The sequence below is a fragment of the Dasypus novemcinctus genome, chromosome 4 (genome assembly GCF_030445035.2).
Source record: "Dasypus novemcinctus isolate mDasNov1 chromosome 4, mDasNov1.1.hap2, whole genome shotgun sequence".
Classification (NCBI taxonomy): Eukaryota; Metazoa; Chordata; class Mammalia; order Cingulata; family Dasypodidae; genus Dasypus; species Dasypus novemcinctus.
Genome location: NC_080676.1, coordinates 75,250,594 through 75,263,884, shown reverse-complemented (window position 1 = coordinate 75,263,884; position 13,291 = coordinate 75,250,594). Strand labels below are relative to the sequence as shown.

The window sequence follows — 13,291 nt, the reverse complement described above, 5'->3', positions numbered from 1 at the left end:
AAATAAATGGAAGAATATTCCCTGTTCATGGATAGGAAGACTGAATATTATTAAGATGTCTATCCTACCAAAACTGATCTACACATTCAACGCAATCCCAATAAAAATCAACACAGCCTTCTTTAAGGAACTAGAAAAACTATGAAATTTATTTGGAATAAAAAGAGGCCCCGAATAGCCAAAGACATATTGAAAAAGAAAAACGAAATAGGAGGAATCACACTTCCTGACTTCAAAACATACTACAAAGCTACAGTAGTGAAAACAGCATGGTACTGGCATAAGGAGAGACACACAGACCAATGGAATCGAATTGAAAGTTCAGATATAGAACCTCATGTATATAGCCATATAATATTCGATAAAGCCACCAAACCCTCACAACTGGGAGAGAATGGCCTATTCAACAAATGGTGCCTGGAGAACTGGATAGCTATATGTAGAAGAATGAAAGAGGATTACCATCTCACACCTTATACAAAGATCAACTCAAGATGGATCAAAGACCTAAATATAAGAGCCAAGACCATAAAGACCTTAGAAAGCAGTGTAGGGAAACATCTACAGGACCTTGTAATAGGAAATGGCTTCATGAATATCACACCAAAAGCACGAGCAGCAAAAGAACAAATAGATAAATGGGACTACCTCAAAATTAAAGCCTTCTGCACCTCAAAGGAGTTTGTCAAGAAAGTAAAAAGGGAACCCACACAATGGGAGAAAATATTTGGCAACCATATATCTGATAAGAGACTTATAACTTGCATATATAAAGAACTCATAGATCTCGAAAACAAAAAGATAAACAACCCATTTAAAAAATGGGAAAAAGATTTAAACAGACACTTCTCCAAAGAAGAAATACAAATGGCTAAAAAGCACATGAAAAAATGCTCCAAATCCCTAGCTATCAGGGAAATGCAAATCAAAACTACAATGAGATACCATCTTACTCCCATAAGATTGGCAGCCATGAAAAAAACAGTAGAATACAAATGCTGGAGAGGATGTGAAGAAAGGGGAACACTCATCCATTGCTGGTGGGAATGCAGAAGGATCCAACCATTCTGGAGGACAGTTTGGCAGTTTCTCAAAAAATTATCCATAGATTTGCCATATGACCCAGCAATACCACTGCTGGGTATATACCCATCAGATCTGAAAACAAGGACACAAACCGATATATGTACACCAATGTTCATAGCAGCATTGTTCACCATCGCCAAAAGTTGGAATCAATCCAAAAGTCCATCAACAGATGAGTGGATCAATAAAATGTGGTATATACACACAATGGAATACTACTCAGCTGTAAGAACCAATACACTACAATCGCACGTGATAACATGGATGAACCTTGAGAATCTTATGTTGAGTGAAGCAACCCAGGCATTGAAGGACAAATACTATATGACCTCAATGATATGAAATAAGTTAACTGCCTCAGAGAGCTAGAGTCTGGAAAAGTGGCTTACTGGAAATCGGGGGGTGGAGGAAGGCTGTGAGTTAATGTCTGTAGGGGTGGAATCTGTGATGAGCTGGGGGTAAGTATGAGCACAAAGAAGGGACAAAATGGGGGCTAGGGGTTACCTTCGGGTGGGGTTTTCTGGGTTTGAGGGGGGCTGGGGATGGGAAGAGGGGTAATATGGTCCAAGAAATAGGTGGGAGGGAGGGGCAACATACAAACATGGGAGAGTGCCAGAAGTTCATTGAGAACTAAATGTTGAGTAAAACTTATCAAAGTATAAGTAGGAGGGTTACCTGGTTAGGACGCTCAGGGGGTATGGTCTGATGCGTGACGGACTCCGGAGGGAATAGCTGAAGGCTCATTTTGCCAAGGTGGGTTCTACCATTGGGTGGGGTGGACCCATATCCTGGGGAAGACTAATGCCGTCGAATAGAGAGAACTGTATCTCTCGTGAGAAAGGACGGCTCCCAGGGCATTAGATTGGCAGGCGTTGTGGGCCCTAAGGGGAGGGGAAAATAGACATGCAATGGATGGAACAAAGGTAAATAAGGGGGCAAAAGAGGAGTTATGTGAGAGTATACGAGGATGAATATAAAACAGCTAATATTACACCAAAAACATATAGGGGACGACAGACTAATAATGAAAACCATAAGACAAAACATAGGATAACTAAAAAATTTAGAAAACTGTACAACCTAAAGTATGGACCACATAGTAAGCACAAATGTTACCTTGTTTGAAAACTATAGTTTCGGAATCTGTACATCAGTTTCAGGAAATATGATATGAATAAGTTAAAAGATTATTGCTGTGGAAGGGAAAAGGTTTTATGGTGGATCTGGGGAAATACTGTATATTGTATATATGAATTTTGGTGATCTAAGACTTCTGAAACTGACATTATGTTGGGATTCACTTTACGGGAAGTTTTGGATCACAGAGTGGTTCAACAATGGCAGCGGAGGAATACTGATATGGGATGTTATTGACAGGATATATATGGTTGACAGGGAGTTATACAGGGCATATGCCCAGGGTATATGGTAATGTCTATATATACTCATAGTGGAAACAATTAATAACAACAGCTAGGGGGGTACTGGGCTCCTGGCCGGGGGGTCACTGTTGTGGGCCCTGGGAGAGCAGCGGCAATCCTCCAGGTGCAACGGCAAGAACCAGGAAGGAAGGAGGGCCCAAGAGTGGGCTCTTGATACTAATGGCTACACTTTTGAGCCTATGCACCTGCAATAAGAACAAGGCCTAGAGTAGCATTGTGCCTGGGGGTTTCCTCCTGACAGCCTTCATGTTACTCAAATGTGGCCACTCTCACAGCCAAACTCAGCGTGTAGATGTGATGCATTCCCCCCAGCGTGGGACACGACACCCGGGGATGAGCCTCCCTGGCACCGAGGGATCACTACCACATACCAGCTGAAGAAGCAACTAGAAAATGACCTTGAATTAAAGATTCAATGCGGAACAGCAGAATATACCTGTCTACATATAATAACATGACTTCGGGAAGCGGTTTGACCTAATGTAAGGGGAAAATGGAAAGGAGAAATGAGATTATAAGGCTGTGAGTCTCTAAAAAAGAGTCTGGAGGTTGTCAGAAGGAATACCCCTATGTACAACTGAACAGAGTCTAAGAGACAGATAAGGTAGATACAACCCCAGGTATTGGTTCTTTTGAGGGATAAAGAGACCCACGGGTTCTATGGTCATGGCAGAAGGGGTTCACTGCCATGACAGATGGCCCTTCTTTGGAGCTGGTGTTTCTGCGTGATGGAAATGGACTCAGAGGGGATCTCTTTTCACAAGACTTGCATGCTACTTTATTGGAATTGTAGTTGGTGCTGGGTTTAAGATATATGTAGGGGATTTGAATCTCTGGACTGATAATATGACACCCAGGCCCAGAGCCTCAACAGACTTCAGCTCCTACACTTTGACTTATTGGACTTACTCCACTCAGCTAACATCGAGTTGAAGAAGGTCAACCACCACAACATGGAGCCTAGAGTGTCTACAACTAGAAGCAGGAAGAGTGCATCCAGTACCCATGTGCAATCTAAGCCATCACTTCACATAGGTGTGCAATGGACACAACCAATCCAATGTCCACAGAGAAAATGTGGAATGGGTGTGGGAACGGTAGCCATGGGGGCTGCTGGGTGTGGGGAATGGGAGGAAGAGATGAGATGTGGAGGCGTTTTTGGGACGTGGAGTCGTCCTGGATAGTGCTTCACGGACAATTACGGGACACTGTAGATCCCCCCAGGGCCCACTGGATGGAACGTGAGAGAGTCTGGGCTATGATGTGGACCATTGACTATGGGGTGCAGTGATGCTCAGAGATTAACTTACCAGGTGCAATGGATGTATCACGATGATGGGAGAGAGTGTTGCTGTGGGGGGAGTGGGGGGCGGGGGCGGTGGGGTTGAATGGGACCTCATATATTTTTTTAATTGTAATTAAAAATAATAATAATAAATAAATATTAAAAAAAAAAAAAGAAAAAATTTAATTTAAATTAAAAAAAAAAACTTTCTAGATGATGACTCTGAAGTCTATAAACTTATTTGGAGGTGTGAATGTTGGTCTTTGTTTTCAAAAATTATTGAGTAAAGTCAGTCCACGATTATAAATACATTATGATATAATTATTTATATGAAGAAAATGAGTGCAAGTGAAGAAAGACAAAGGATATAGTCAAAATGAAAAATAACATTGGGTCACAGTGGGTGGTTTTTCAAGAATTTCCTGTAAGCTACTATTATACTGTTGTTATGATAAAAGGAAGATAAATAATTCACATTACTTAATCACCATTCTTATACTACACAATGTTCTAACACCTTAGACCTTAGTAGTCTACAATAACCCCTATATCCCTTTAGATCAAAACCTTTGGCCTTGAACCTGTCAACACATAAGACGAGTTATTTCTCCCTGGAGGGTATCACCAGACATCTGTCCACACAAAGGTTCAGCTGACTCTTCTCTACCCACTTGCAGTTTTGTAGGTGTGCCTTCCTTTTCTCTTTCAATTTGGTAACTTACCAAAGAAAAAGGCTTAGATGCTTTGTAAAAATAGCACCTTCAGCTAAACCCCACACTGATCCTGGGTTGAGCTGGTAGTTGTGCTTATCTATCCCGGAAGTTCTAGTTAACCCCTCTTTTGTTTCTTATTTCTAAGACAATTCAATAGGCAAAATAAAATCACTCAAATATATAACTCAGAGCTCTTTCTTACAAACTTATGGTCCAGAGCCATACAATATCAGCAGCAGCAGCAAATTAATTGTTTCATCAATTGTAATGAAAGTACCAGGTACAACATTGAGCTAAATCCATTTGGAGGCACTGAGAGTTTAAGTACTTGTCCAAGGTCACAGCTGGTAGACGGCAGAGCCCCTATTCAAACCTACATCTGGCCGACTCCAAAATCTGCACCCTTGGCCATTACTCCTTGAAAATAATAATTTAAAGTTGCTAAAGTACAATTATAAATAATTATGATATTTATTTATAAAATACATATCATGAGACAAAACATGTCATGTTAGCCTCCAAACGTGCCTGAAGAAGTGAAGGGGACAGGCAAAGACCCTCAAGGGGTGAGGGTGGAGTAACTGGTCCAGGTCCTCCCAGCCAGTGCCGGAGCCTGAGCCCACACCCAGGACGGCCGGTTAGATCCATCTTTCCATTGCTCCAAGCAACCCCAAAGTCTAAATAAACCACCAAGAAATGGTTAATCCCAGTGGTTTTCTAGACAATGGGATAAAAGCCTAAAAAAAAAGGAAAAAAAGCTGCCCCTTCCCCCCAGTGTGATACTTTCCAAGTTAGCTGCATGCACATCTACCCTCTGACTACTCAAGGATTCTAATATTTAGACAAAAGTGCTGAACTAGAGATGAGCATGGACTTTGCGGTTGTAAAGACCTGGGACTGAATCAGAACCTGCCCCTTACCAGCTCGGTGACCATGAGCAAGTCATCTACTCACAGGTCAAACACTAACTACCTCAGCGTAGGTCAAGTATTTGGCCCACAGTAGGTGTGCAAAAACAGTTTCCTGCTGACCCTCCCCTTGTGTTATAATCAGCTCTAGGGCTGTTGGGCTCCAGGACCACACACACACACACACACACACACACACACACACACACACACACACACCAACATCTTTGCTCCAAAAGTTTGTCCCTCCAGAGTGCTACTGACTCTAATGGAATTTGCTGACAGGCAAAAACACTTTTTTCCAGAACTAGCACTCTTCCTGAGTAACTTGGGAGTAAACCTACCAGCACCCTCCCATATAAAACAGCAAGCAAAGGTATTCCATCCATCTGCAGGGCTCCGGGTGCCAGGCTTTGGAACACACAGAGACACACTTGAGCTGCCCTCCTCCCGCCTGGCCTGTTGTGACCCTCTCCTGGCTCGGACCTCAGCCTGCCCCGGCTCATTTTCCCGTTATTGCCATTCCCCACCTCCCCTTGTGTGCTCTCCTGAGCCCAGGGCATTCTGTGCATTCTCCAGGCGACTCACCGGGCCTGAGGTTCATTGCAATCTCCTGCGGCATCATCTGAATGACGTCTGAGCCTGCAGAGCTGGAGCCCTTGCTGCTGAGAGGCAGGCTCCTCAGGACACGGGTGCTGCTGGCCGGGCTCTCAAACTCGCCTCCGCAGCCGTTCCTGATGAGGTTTGCACTGAAGTCACACCGAGAAGTGACTGACCGGGGGCTGCCGAAGTCCTGGGCATGGAAAGGAGGAGAGAGCGGGAGGCTGTCAAGGGGTGGACTCAGTAACACCTGGTCACCTTAGCTCTCCACAGCCCATTTTCATGGTATGAAAATGGACAAAATGATCATCTTGCCCCAAATGCCTCACAGAGAGTATTGCACAGATTAGTTGAGGTGCTGCAAATGAAAGCACTTTGTAAACTGTCAATACATAAGAGAGATGTTCGGTTTCATTGTTATTTTAATGGTCCAATGTTCCTAAAAAACAAATGCTCTCAAATGCCTACATGAATAGCAGGAAAAAGTAACTGAAATGGCCAAAAGAGCTGTGTAACTGAATTTTTTAAAGACAAGGTATAAGTGGTTGAGTAGTGCTCACTCAGGCAATCAAGAGTTAAGGTTTGAGCCATTCACGCATCCACTTTGGCAGACACTGGACATTACACAACCACTCTGGAGAACAAAGTGGCAATATCCATCATACCTCTGGACACAGTGGTCACTCCCAGAAATTTATCATAAGAAAATAACCCAAAGAAAGGAAAAACTCTGGGAGAAGATATACACCGCTGTGCTAAAACAGCATAACATTTTCTAAATTTGTAAGCATAAATCCCTAAATCTTAAGGATATGGTTAAGAAAAATATGTTGCATCATTTCAACAGATGATGTAGCCATTACAAGTAATCATACGACTAAGCAGAATTTTCAAAACACTTATCCTAAGAAAATAAAAGAGAAAATAAGATTCTATCTGCATTAAAATGTGAAAAAAATTATTGTTTTACTGAAGGCAGTTAACATGTTAGAGTAGAAGGACTAAAACAATAAAGGCATGTTGATAAGAAAATTCTTTCTTTCCTTAAATTGGATTAGGGATATGGCCCGGCTTTAGGATGACCCAGCTTAATTTGGGGCACCAGGAGTTTGGGGTATTAACTTTGAAATTAAATAATATACATAGCTACTAAATATAGTATCTGTACATGGTGATCCTTTTCCAGGAAGGGGTTTTTAATGGCAAAGCAAGCCCACCCTTTTGCTGACAGATGTGGAAACATGATGACTGCTGGCTGGCTGCCAGAGCTGTAAGGGCTGGAGGAATTAGGACCCTGGGCTCTTCCTCTCCCCTCTGTGACACTGCACCAGGCAGTCTCAGAGGAGTCAGTGACCCTTGACCACTTTGTTAGGAGCCAGAGGGCTGAGGGAGGCAGGAGCACTCAGAGGGCCAGCCCCACCGTGGGCTAGGATGCCCCAGGACCAGGCGACGCCCTTCGGAATCTCTGCAAGACTAGAGACCATGAAGTTAAGGAGACTTTCAGTAGAAAAGTTTTGTTGTTGTTGTTGTTGTCATTTAGGAGGTACCCGAGATTGAAACTGGGACCTCACAGACACGAAGCAGATGCTCAACCACTGAGCTATACTTGCTTTACAAGCAAAGACCCATTTTTAAATAAGTAAAATCAAATGTATTTCATGGGCCTATAAGATAGGTTTGGTTGGTTGGTTTATTTTTGTTTTTTCTTTAACTGACTCCTCATTTTGCGCACTGAAGCCCTGGGGAGCTTACCTGTTGACAACCTCGGGGACTACACTGGAAGTATATAAGGCTCCACAGCCACTTGGCCTGGAGCAAGGTGAGAAAGAGGATGATTCTGGGTCATTCGCGAAAAAAGCTAGGGTTTTAAAACTGAGTTCCAGATGGTCAAGCTTGGCTTCTGGTGTAGCAGTTCTAATGAAGCAGTAAGAAAAATTCAGGGGTGGGAGAGGGGCGTTAACTGCCAGAGGGTCCTGCGGGTATTGATCGGTCTGCTGTCAGGAGCTGCTAGGAGCAGAGGTCCGGAGCTGACTGAGGTGTCCACAACCTGAAGGGCTCGGGGGCTTCCCCGTCTAGAACTCACTTGACTAGAGAATTCCTGAAATTCTTGTCGGCAAATTTGGCCTTGCTGCCCAGCTCCTCCGGTTCTGAGATGGTTGTACTTGGCCGAGTGCTCTGATCAACAAGGTGCAACCGTCTTAACCAGTCCCGTGCACAGCCCCACCAGCAGGGTGGCAAGGAAAGCATCTTCTGTCTCCCAAGGGCGCCGGGCATCCTCCCACACACTGGCCTGGAGAGTCTGCACATGGGAAGGGACTCAGCCGCAGAGCCAGTCCGGTTCGCTCTGAGCAGAAGGCTGTTGCCTGATTCCTCATCCACAGCCTTGGCGATTGGCTTCCGACTGGTCGTGGTGAGATCATCCCCTATCGCCCGGACACCTGCACTGGCAGTGGCCTTCATTCAAGCTTCCGGGTCGTGCTAGCCAGCGGAGTTTTTGATAGACCCTTCTCTTCCTTGATGAAAGACCTGGGCAGGGCCACCTGCTGGGCAGGGAAGCTGTACCTGCTGAGGTCCTCAGGGGACTTAAGGTTCAGGTCATTCTTCCCAGACCTGAGGAACTCAGAGCAGCCACATCTGTCCCACTTACTTACAACCTTTTCAGCGTAGCTACCTGTCCCAGCTGTACTCCTCAGCAGATCTGGGGCTTCTTTACTCTCTAAGATGTGGGAGCAAGGCCCTCTACATTCCTCTCATGGGGAGCATCTTTCCCACATTTCTCCTCAATAGTATCCTTCAGGTTACTATTAGATTGTAGTAAACCTCAGCTCTGCTGGCCGTGGCTTTGTGAGAGCCGCCACTGACCATGTCAAAAGCTGCCGCTTGCAGGATGACTTCAGAAATGCCAGCCAAGTTGGCAATGTGGCAGGACAGGTGACCCCTTTTCAGCAGCTCCAGCTTCACAGGTAGCAAGGGACACCCAAATGTGGCATTTGTACTAAATTTAGATTTTTCTCAGTGTCATCCATCTCTCTCTTCAGCTCGTTTACCTTCTCCTACCTCACAGCGTTCACTCTCTTGCTAGTCAGGCAGGCCCAGTAGTCTCACTGATGTGTCCACAGCCTGGGAGACACTTGACCTTGTACCGAGTCATTCTCCTGGAGCTCCAGGGCCTCGTACCACTTGAGGCACCACTGGGCAAGGCAGTTCTGAGGAGACTTTGAGATTAAGGCATCTACCTCAAAGTGAGATTTCCACAAAAGTTGATGATTTCTCTGGCATGATGCTTGAAAATAGCCTTGATTAATTTCTAGCCATAGGTTCTTCGTTGCCCAGCAAAGAGGCAGAGGGCATTGCAGACCTACCTCAGTGGGGGCTGTGAACTTGGCAAGCTCACAAGCCTCTCCTCTAGTCCCCTAAGCTCCTTCTAGACATTTTAATTTTGAACAAGGACAGATGCATATTTAAAGAGAGAAAACCCACACCACAGAGACCAGGGCACCTCTTCTCACGGTTTTAACCTTCCAGGTACACAAACGTTATAAAGAAAATATCTCACTGCCTAGATTCCAAAGCTCCAAATTCAATGAACGCAGATGTCCCAATTCTAAACCCTTGGAGAAAAGGAAGACTGGTATTAGTAAGTTGCATCCACCCCTCTCCACTCCCTCCATCACCTATCACATGGAGGATACAGAGTTCTAATGTCTAATGTTAGTTGTAACACTGTAACACCTCTAGCCCTGTTTATTTTCTTAATCAAATCTGTTTCCCTTTCTGTTTAGGGTGATGAGAAAGTTATGGTAATGATTATGGTGATGGTAGCACAACATTGTAAATGTAATTAATGCTACTGAAATACTCAAAAGTGGTTAAAATACCAAACATTATGTTTTATATATGTGTGTGTGTATGTACATATATGTGTGATATATATATATGTATATTAACCAAAATAATTTGTTTAAAAAATTTAAAACCACTTCCTTTCAGTAGAGACTAATGCTCAGTTGGCACGTGTCCCCGTGCTTTGTTCCCATGCTGTGCTGGCCTTTTTTCTTTTTTCTTTTTTTTTAGGAGGTATTGGGGATTGAACCTGGGACCTTGTACATGGGAAGCAGGCACTCAACCACTGAGCTACACCCACTGGCTGCACCGGTCTTTATTTTTATTTTTTTAAGATTTATTTATTTATTTTTCTCCTCCCTCCCCCCCCAACGGTTGTTTGCTCTCTGTGTCCATTTGCTGTGTGTACTTCTGTGACCGCTTCTATCCTTACCAGAAAAGAAATCTGTTTCTTTTTGTTGCGTCATCTTGTGGTGTCAGCTCTCTGTGTGTGTGGCACTATTCTTGGGCAGGCTGCACTTTCTTTCATGCTGGGCGGCTCTCCTTACGGGGTGCACTCCTTGCGCGTGGAGCTCCCCCCCTGCGTGGCACGGCACTCCTTGTGCACATCAGCACTGTGCATGGGCCAGCTGCACAAGGGTCAAGGAGGCCCAGGGTTTGAACCGTGGACCTCCCATGTGGTAGACGGACGCCCTATCTACTGGGCCAAGTCCACTTCCCTGCACCGGTCTTTAAATTACTTTATCACCCTGGATGCAATTACTAAAGGTTAAAATTTTAGAAACAGTTTGTTTTTAAAGGTTAACTCTCTAAAGAGTGGGTGGTTGCTTTGGGGAAAGGATGACTTGCTGGTTTGCTTCTGAACCTACACAGCCGGGGGAAGAGGAGCCCAGGCAGGAAAGGAGGCAGACAGGCATGACCCCTGGGGCGCAGAGGGTAGAAAGAAACTGGGCAGCGGGAAGAGAGCCCAGGCGGGGAGGAGGGCCCGGGCGGGAGCTGGCTGGGACACAGCAGGGCCAGCCCCTCAGAGCGGCCGAAGCTTCACTCCCCGCCTGGCAGAAAAAGGTGGGGGAGAGCTGGAAGGACCAGGTAACTGAGGGCAAACCAAAACCCCTGTGCCCACAGCACATGCCCACACCTCCCTGAGGGACGCAGAACCTGCTCCAGCTTTCAACGGGCTCGTTTCACTCACTGAGCAAACAGGTCTGAAGCATCTGCACTCAGCCAAACACTTCCTGTCATTGAGTCTGGCCACAAACAGAAGGTTCTCTGGAAAAACGATCTTACTGAAAGCTGAATTGAATGTTGATTTTTTTCATTTCTTCCCCAGCTCAAAGGGAAATAGAGATCACGTCTTGCCTGCTATCGCCGCTTCCCTGGAAGGCCCCAGGAGCCTGTCTTGCTTCTGCGTCTCTCCTCTGCCTCCCTCCGCGTGCTGCTGCTCCCAGCCCCCACATTCCTTCCTTCCTCCTTCTCCACATCCACCTCCCAGGACAAAGACCTCTCGCCCCAGCCCAGGCTTCACCAGTCTTCCTCCACCTCTGCCCTATTTCCGCCCATCCCAATACTGCAAGCCCCAGGCCTCGCTGTCCTCTCCTAGGGAGTTCGGCTTCCGCTGCAGTGGCCCATGTGACATCTTGCCTTCACTCCTCCTTCTGGATTTCCCAGAAGTGTCGGTGGCCCCTTTATCTCAAGACGTCTCACAGTCACACCCTAGCATCCTCCCCATGTCCCCCATCTCCCTGCCTGCCTTCGTCTTGTCTCCACCAAATCTGCTCTCTGTCCTCACAAGCGGCGCGGCTCCTTCGGCCCTGCCTGCTTCTTCAAGCCACTGCCTTCTTGCAAGCCACAAGGCCTCCCTGCCAATGCTCAGGCCCCTGTCCACCAACCCCTCTCTCCGGCCCACCCGTCTTCCTGGCACTCAGCAGGTCCAAGGTTTCCAGTGCTCACCGCAGTTGGGTGTGTGAGGTGCCTGGGCTTTAGACAAGGAATGTGAGTGGAGATAAGGGAGGTGGCTCCGAAGCCTTGCATAAAACCATCCACGCATATTCTTCCCTGCCCTTTCCTCTTTGTAGCCAGCTGGGTTCTGAAACTTACAATCATCTGAGAGGTACACTTTTTACAGAAAAAATCTGATGGGCAAAATGGGCAAACTGCTGGAGTCCGTGGAGTGCTTCTGTGCTGCACAAACAGCCCCACAAGAGCTCACTCTGGCCGAGAAGTGGGGCCAGTCCTGGTTAGAACTGCGATTGCCCGGGAGGGGAGCCTGTCGGGATGAGGGGCAGGAGCTGAGGCTTCCATGAGGACATGGAGCAGCAGGCAGCAACCCGCACTCTCTGGTGTCACGTAGGGGGAGTCTGGCAACTCTAGACAAGAGGCCAGAGGTATACGTCGGAAGCCTCCAATTATGCCGGAAGCCCCCAGTTATGCCGCAGCTAGAAAACAAAAGCAGGAGAGCCAGGGTTGAGGGGGCCAGGCAGGCAGAGCTGGGTGGAGGTCAGTCAGAGAGAGGGACAGCCTGCACTGCCAGGGGAGGCGGCCGGACTCAGCGCTGACTCACACGGAGCCCGCGGGGGCAGACCGGGGAGATGAGGTGGAATGGGGCTGCAGGGCCTCCTAAACGCAGAGGAGAGGAGTCTCCCCTTCCTTAAGTAAAATAAGGAAGTCATGTTGAGATCTGCAGAGCCCTGATGAAAGTGCCTGGGGATTAACGTGGTACGTAGGAACCAGCGGGCAGATCAGACTCCACCAGGACACACCTGGTCTGTCCACTCGCGCCAGCCCTTGGTGTACACACACCGTATGCTTGTAGCAGATACCTTATTTCTTTGATTACTTCCCAAGATGCATGGTTAAGACAGCCTCTGACCAAGGGGAAGAGGTTGAGCAAAACCATGCCTAGGAAAGCAGATGTGGCTCAACCAGTTGGGACCTGCCTACCACATGGGAGGTCCCAGGTTCAGTTCCCAGTGCTGCCTGGAGAAGGCAAGCAAGCAATGAGCAGACAGACATGAGAACCATCTGGGGGAGTAGGGGATATATTTTAAAAATAAATAAAGTAAAATAAACAAATCTTAAGGAAAAATAAAAAACAACCCATGCCTAGGGGAGCAGATGTGGCTCAAGTGGTTGAGTGCCTGCTTCCCATATTGGAGGTCCCAATTCGGTCCCTGGAACCTCCTAAACAAATAAACCAAACACACACACACACACAAAAACAACAAGCAAACAAATGAATAAACCAGCTCAGGGCAGCCAATGTGGGTCGTGGCTGAGCTTCTTACGTAGGAGGTCCCAGGTCAATCCCTGGCCCTGGTACCTCAAAAAACAAAACCAAACAAAAAACCACATGCCTGAACTGTACTCATTACAATGGCTTTTTTTTTTAAATAGAAGGGAAATAACAAGTGTTG

The 13,291-nt window shown here is 46.4% G+C and overlaps 1 protein-coding gene across 1 annotated transcript in view; it reads right to left on the bottom strand.

Annotated features, from left to right (window-relative positions):
- ITGB5 (integrin subunit beta 5) overlaps nt 1–13,291 on the bottom strand; it is a 125,251-nt gene that overhangs the window by 97,099 nt on the left and 14,861 nt on the right. Inside the window, exon 3 of the mRNA XM_004465814.5 lies at nt 6,024–6,228. Coding sequence (XP_004465871.2) covers nt 6,024–6,228 — 205 coding nt within the window. The remainder of the gene's footprint in view (nt 1–6,023; nt 6,229–13,291) is intronic.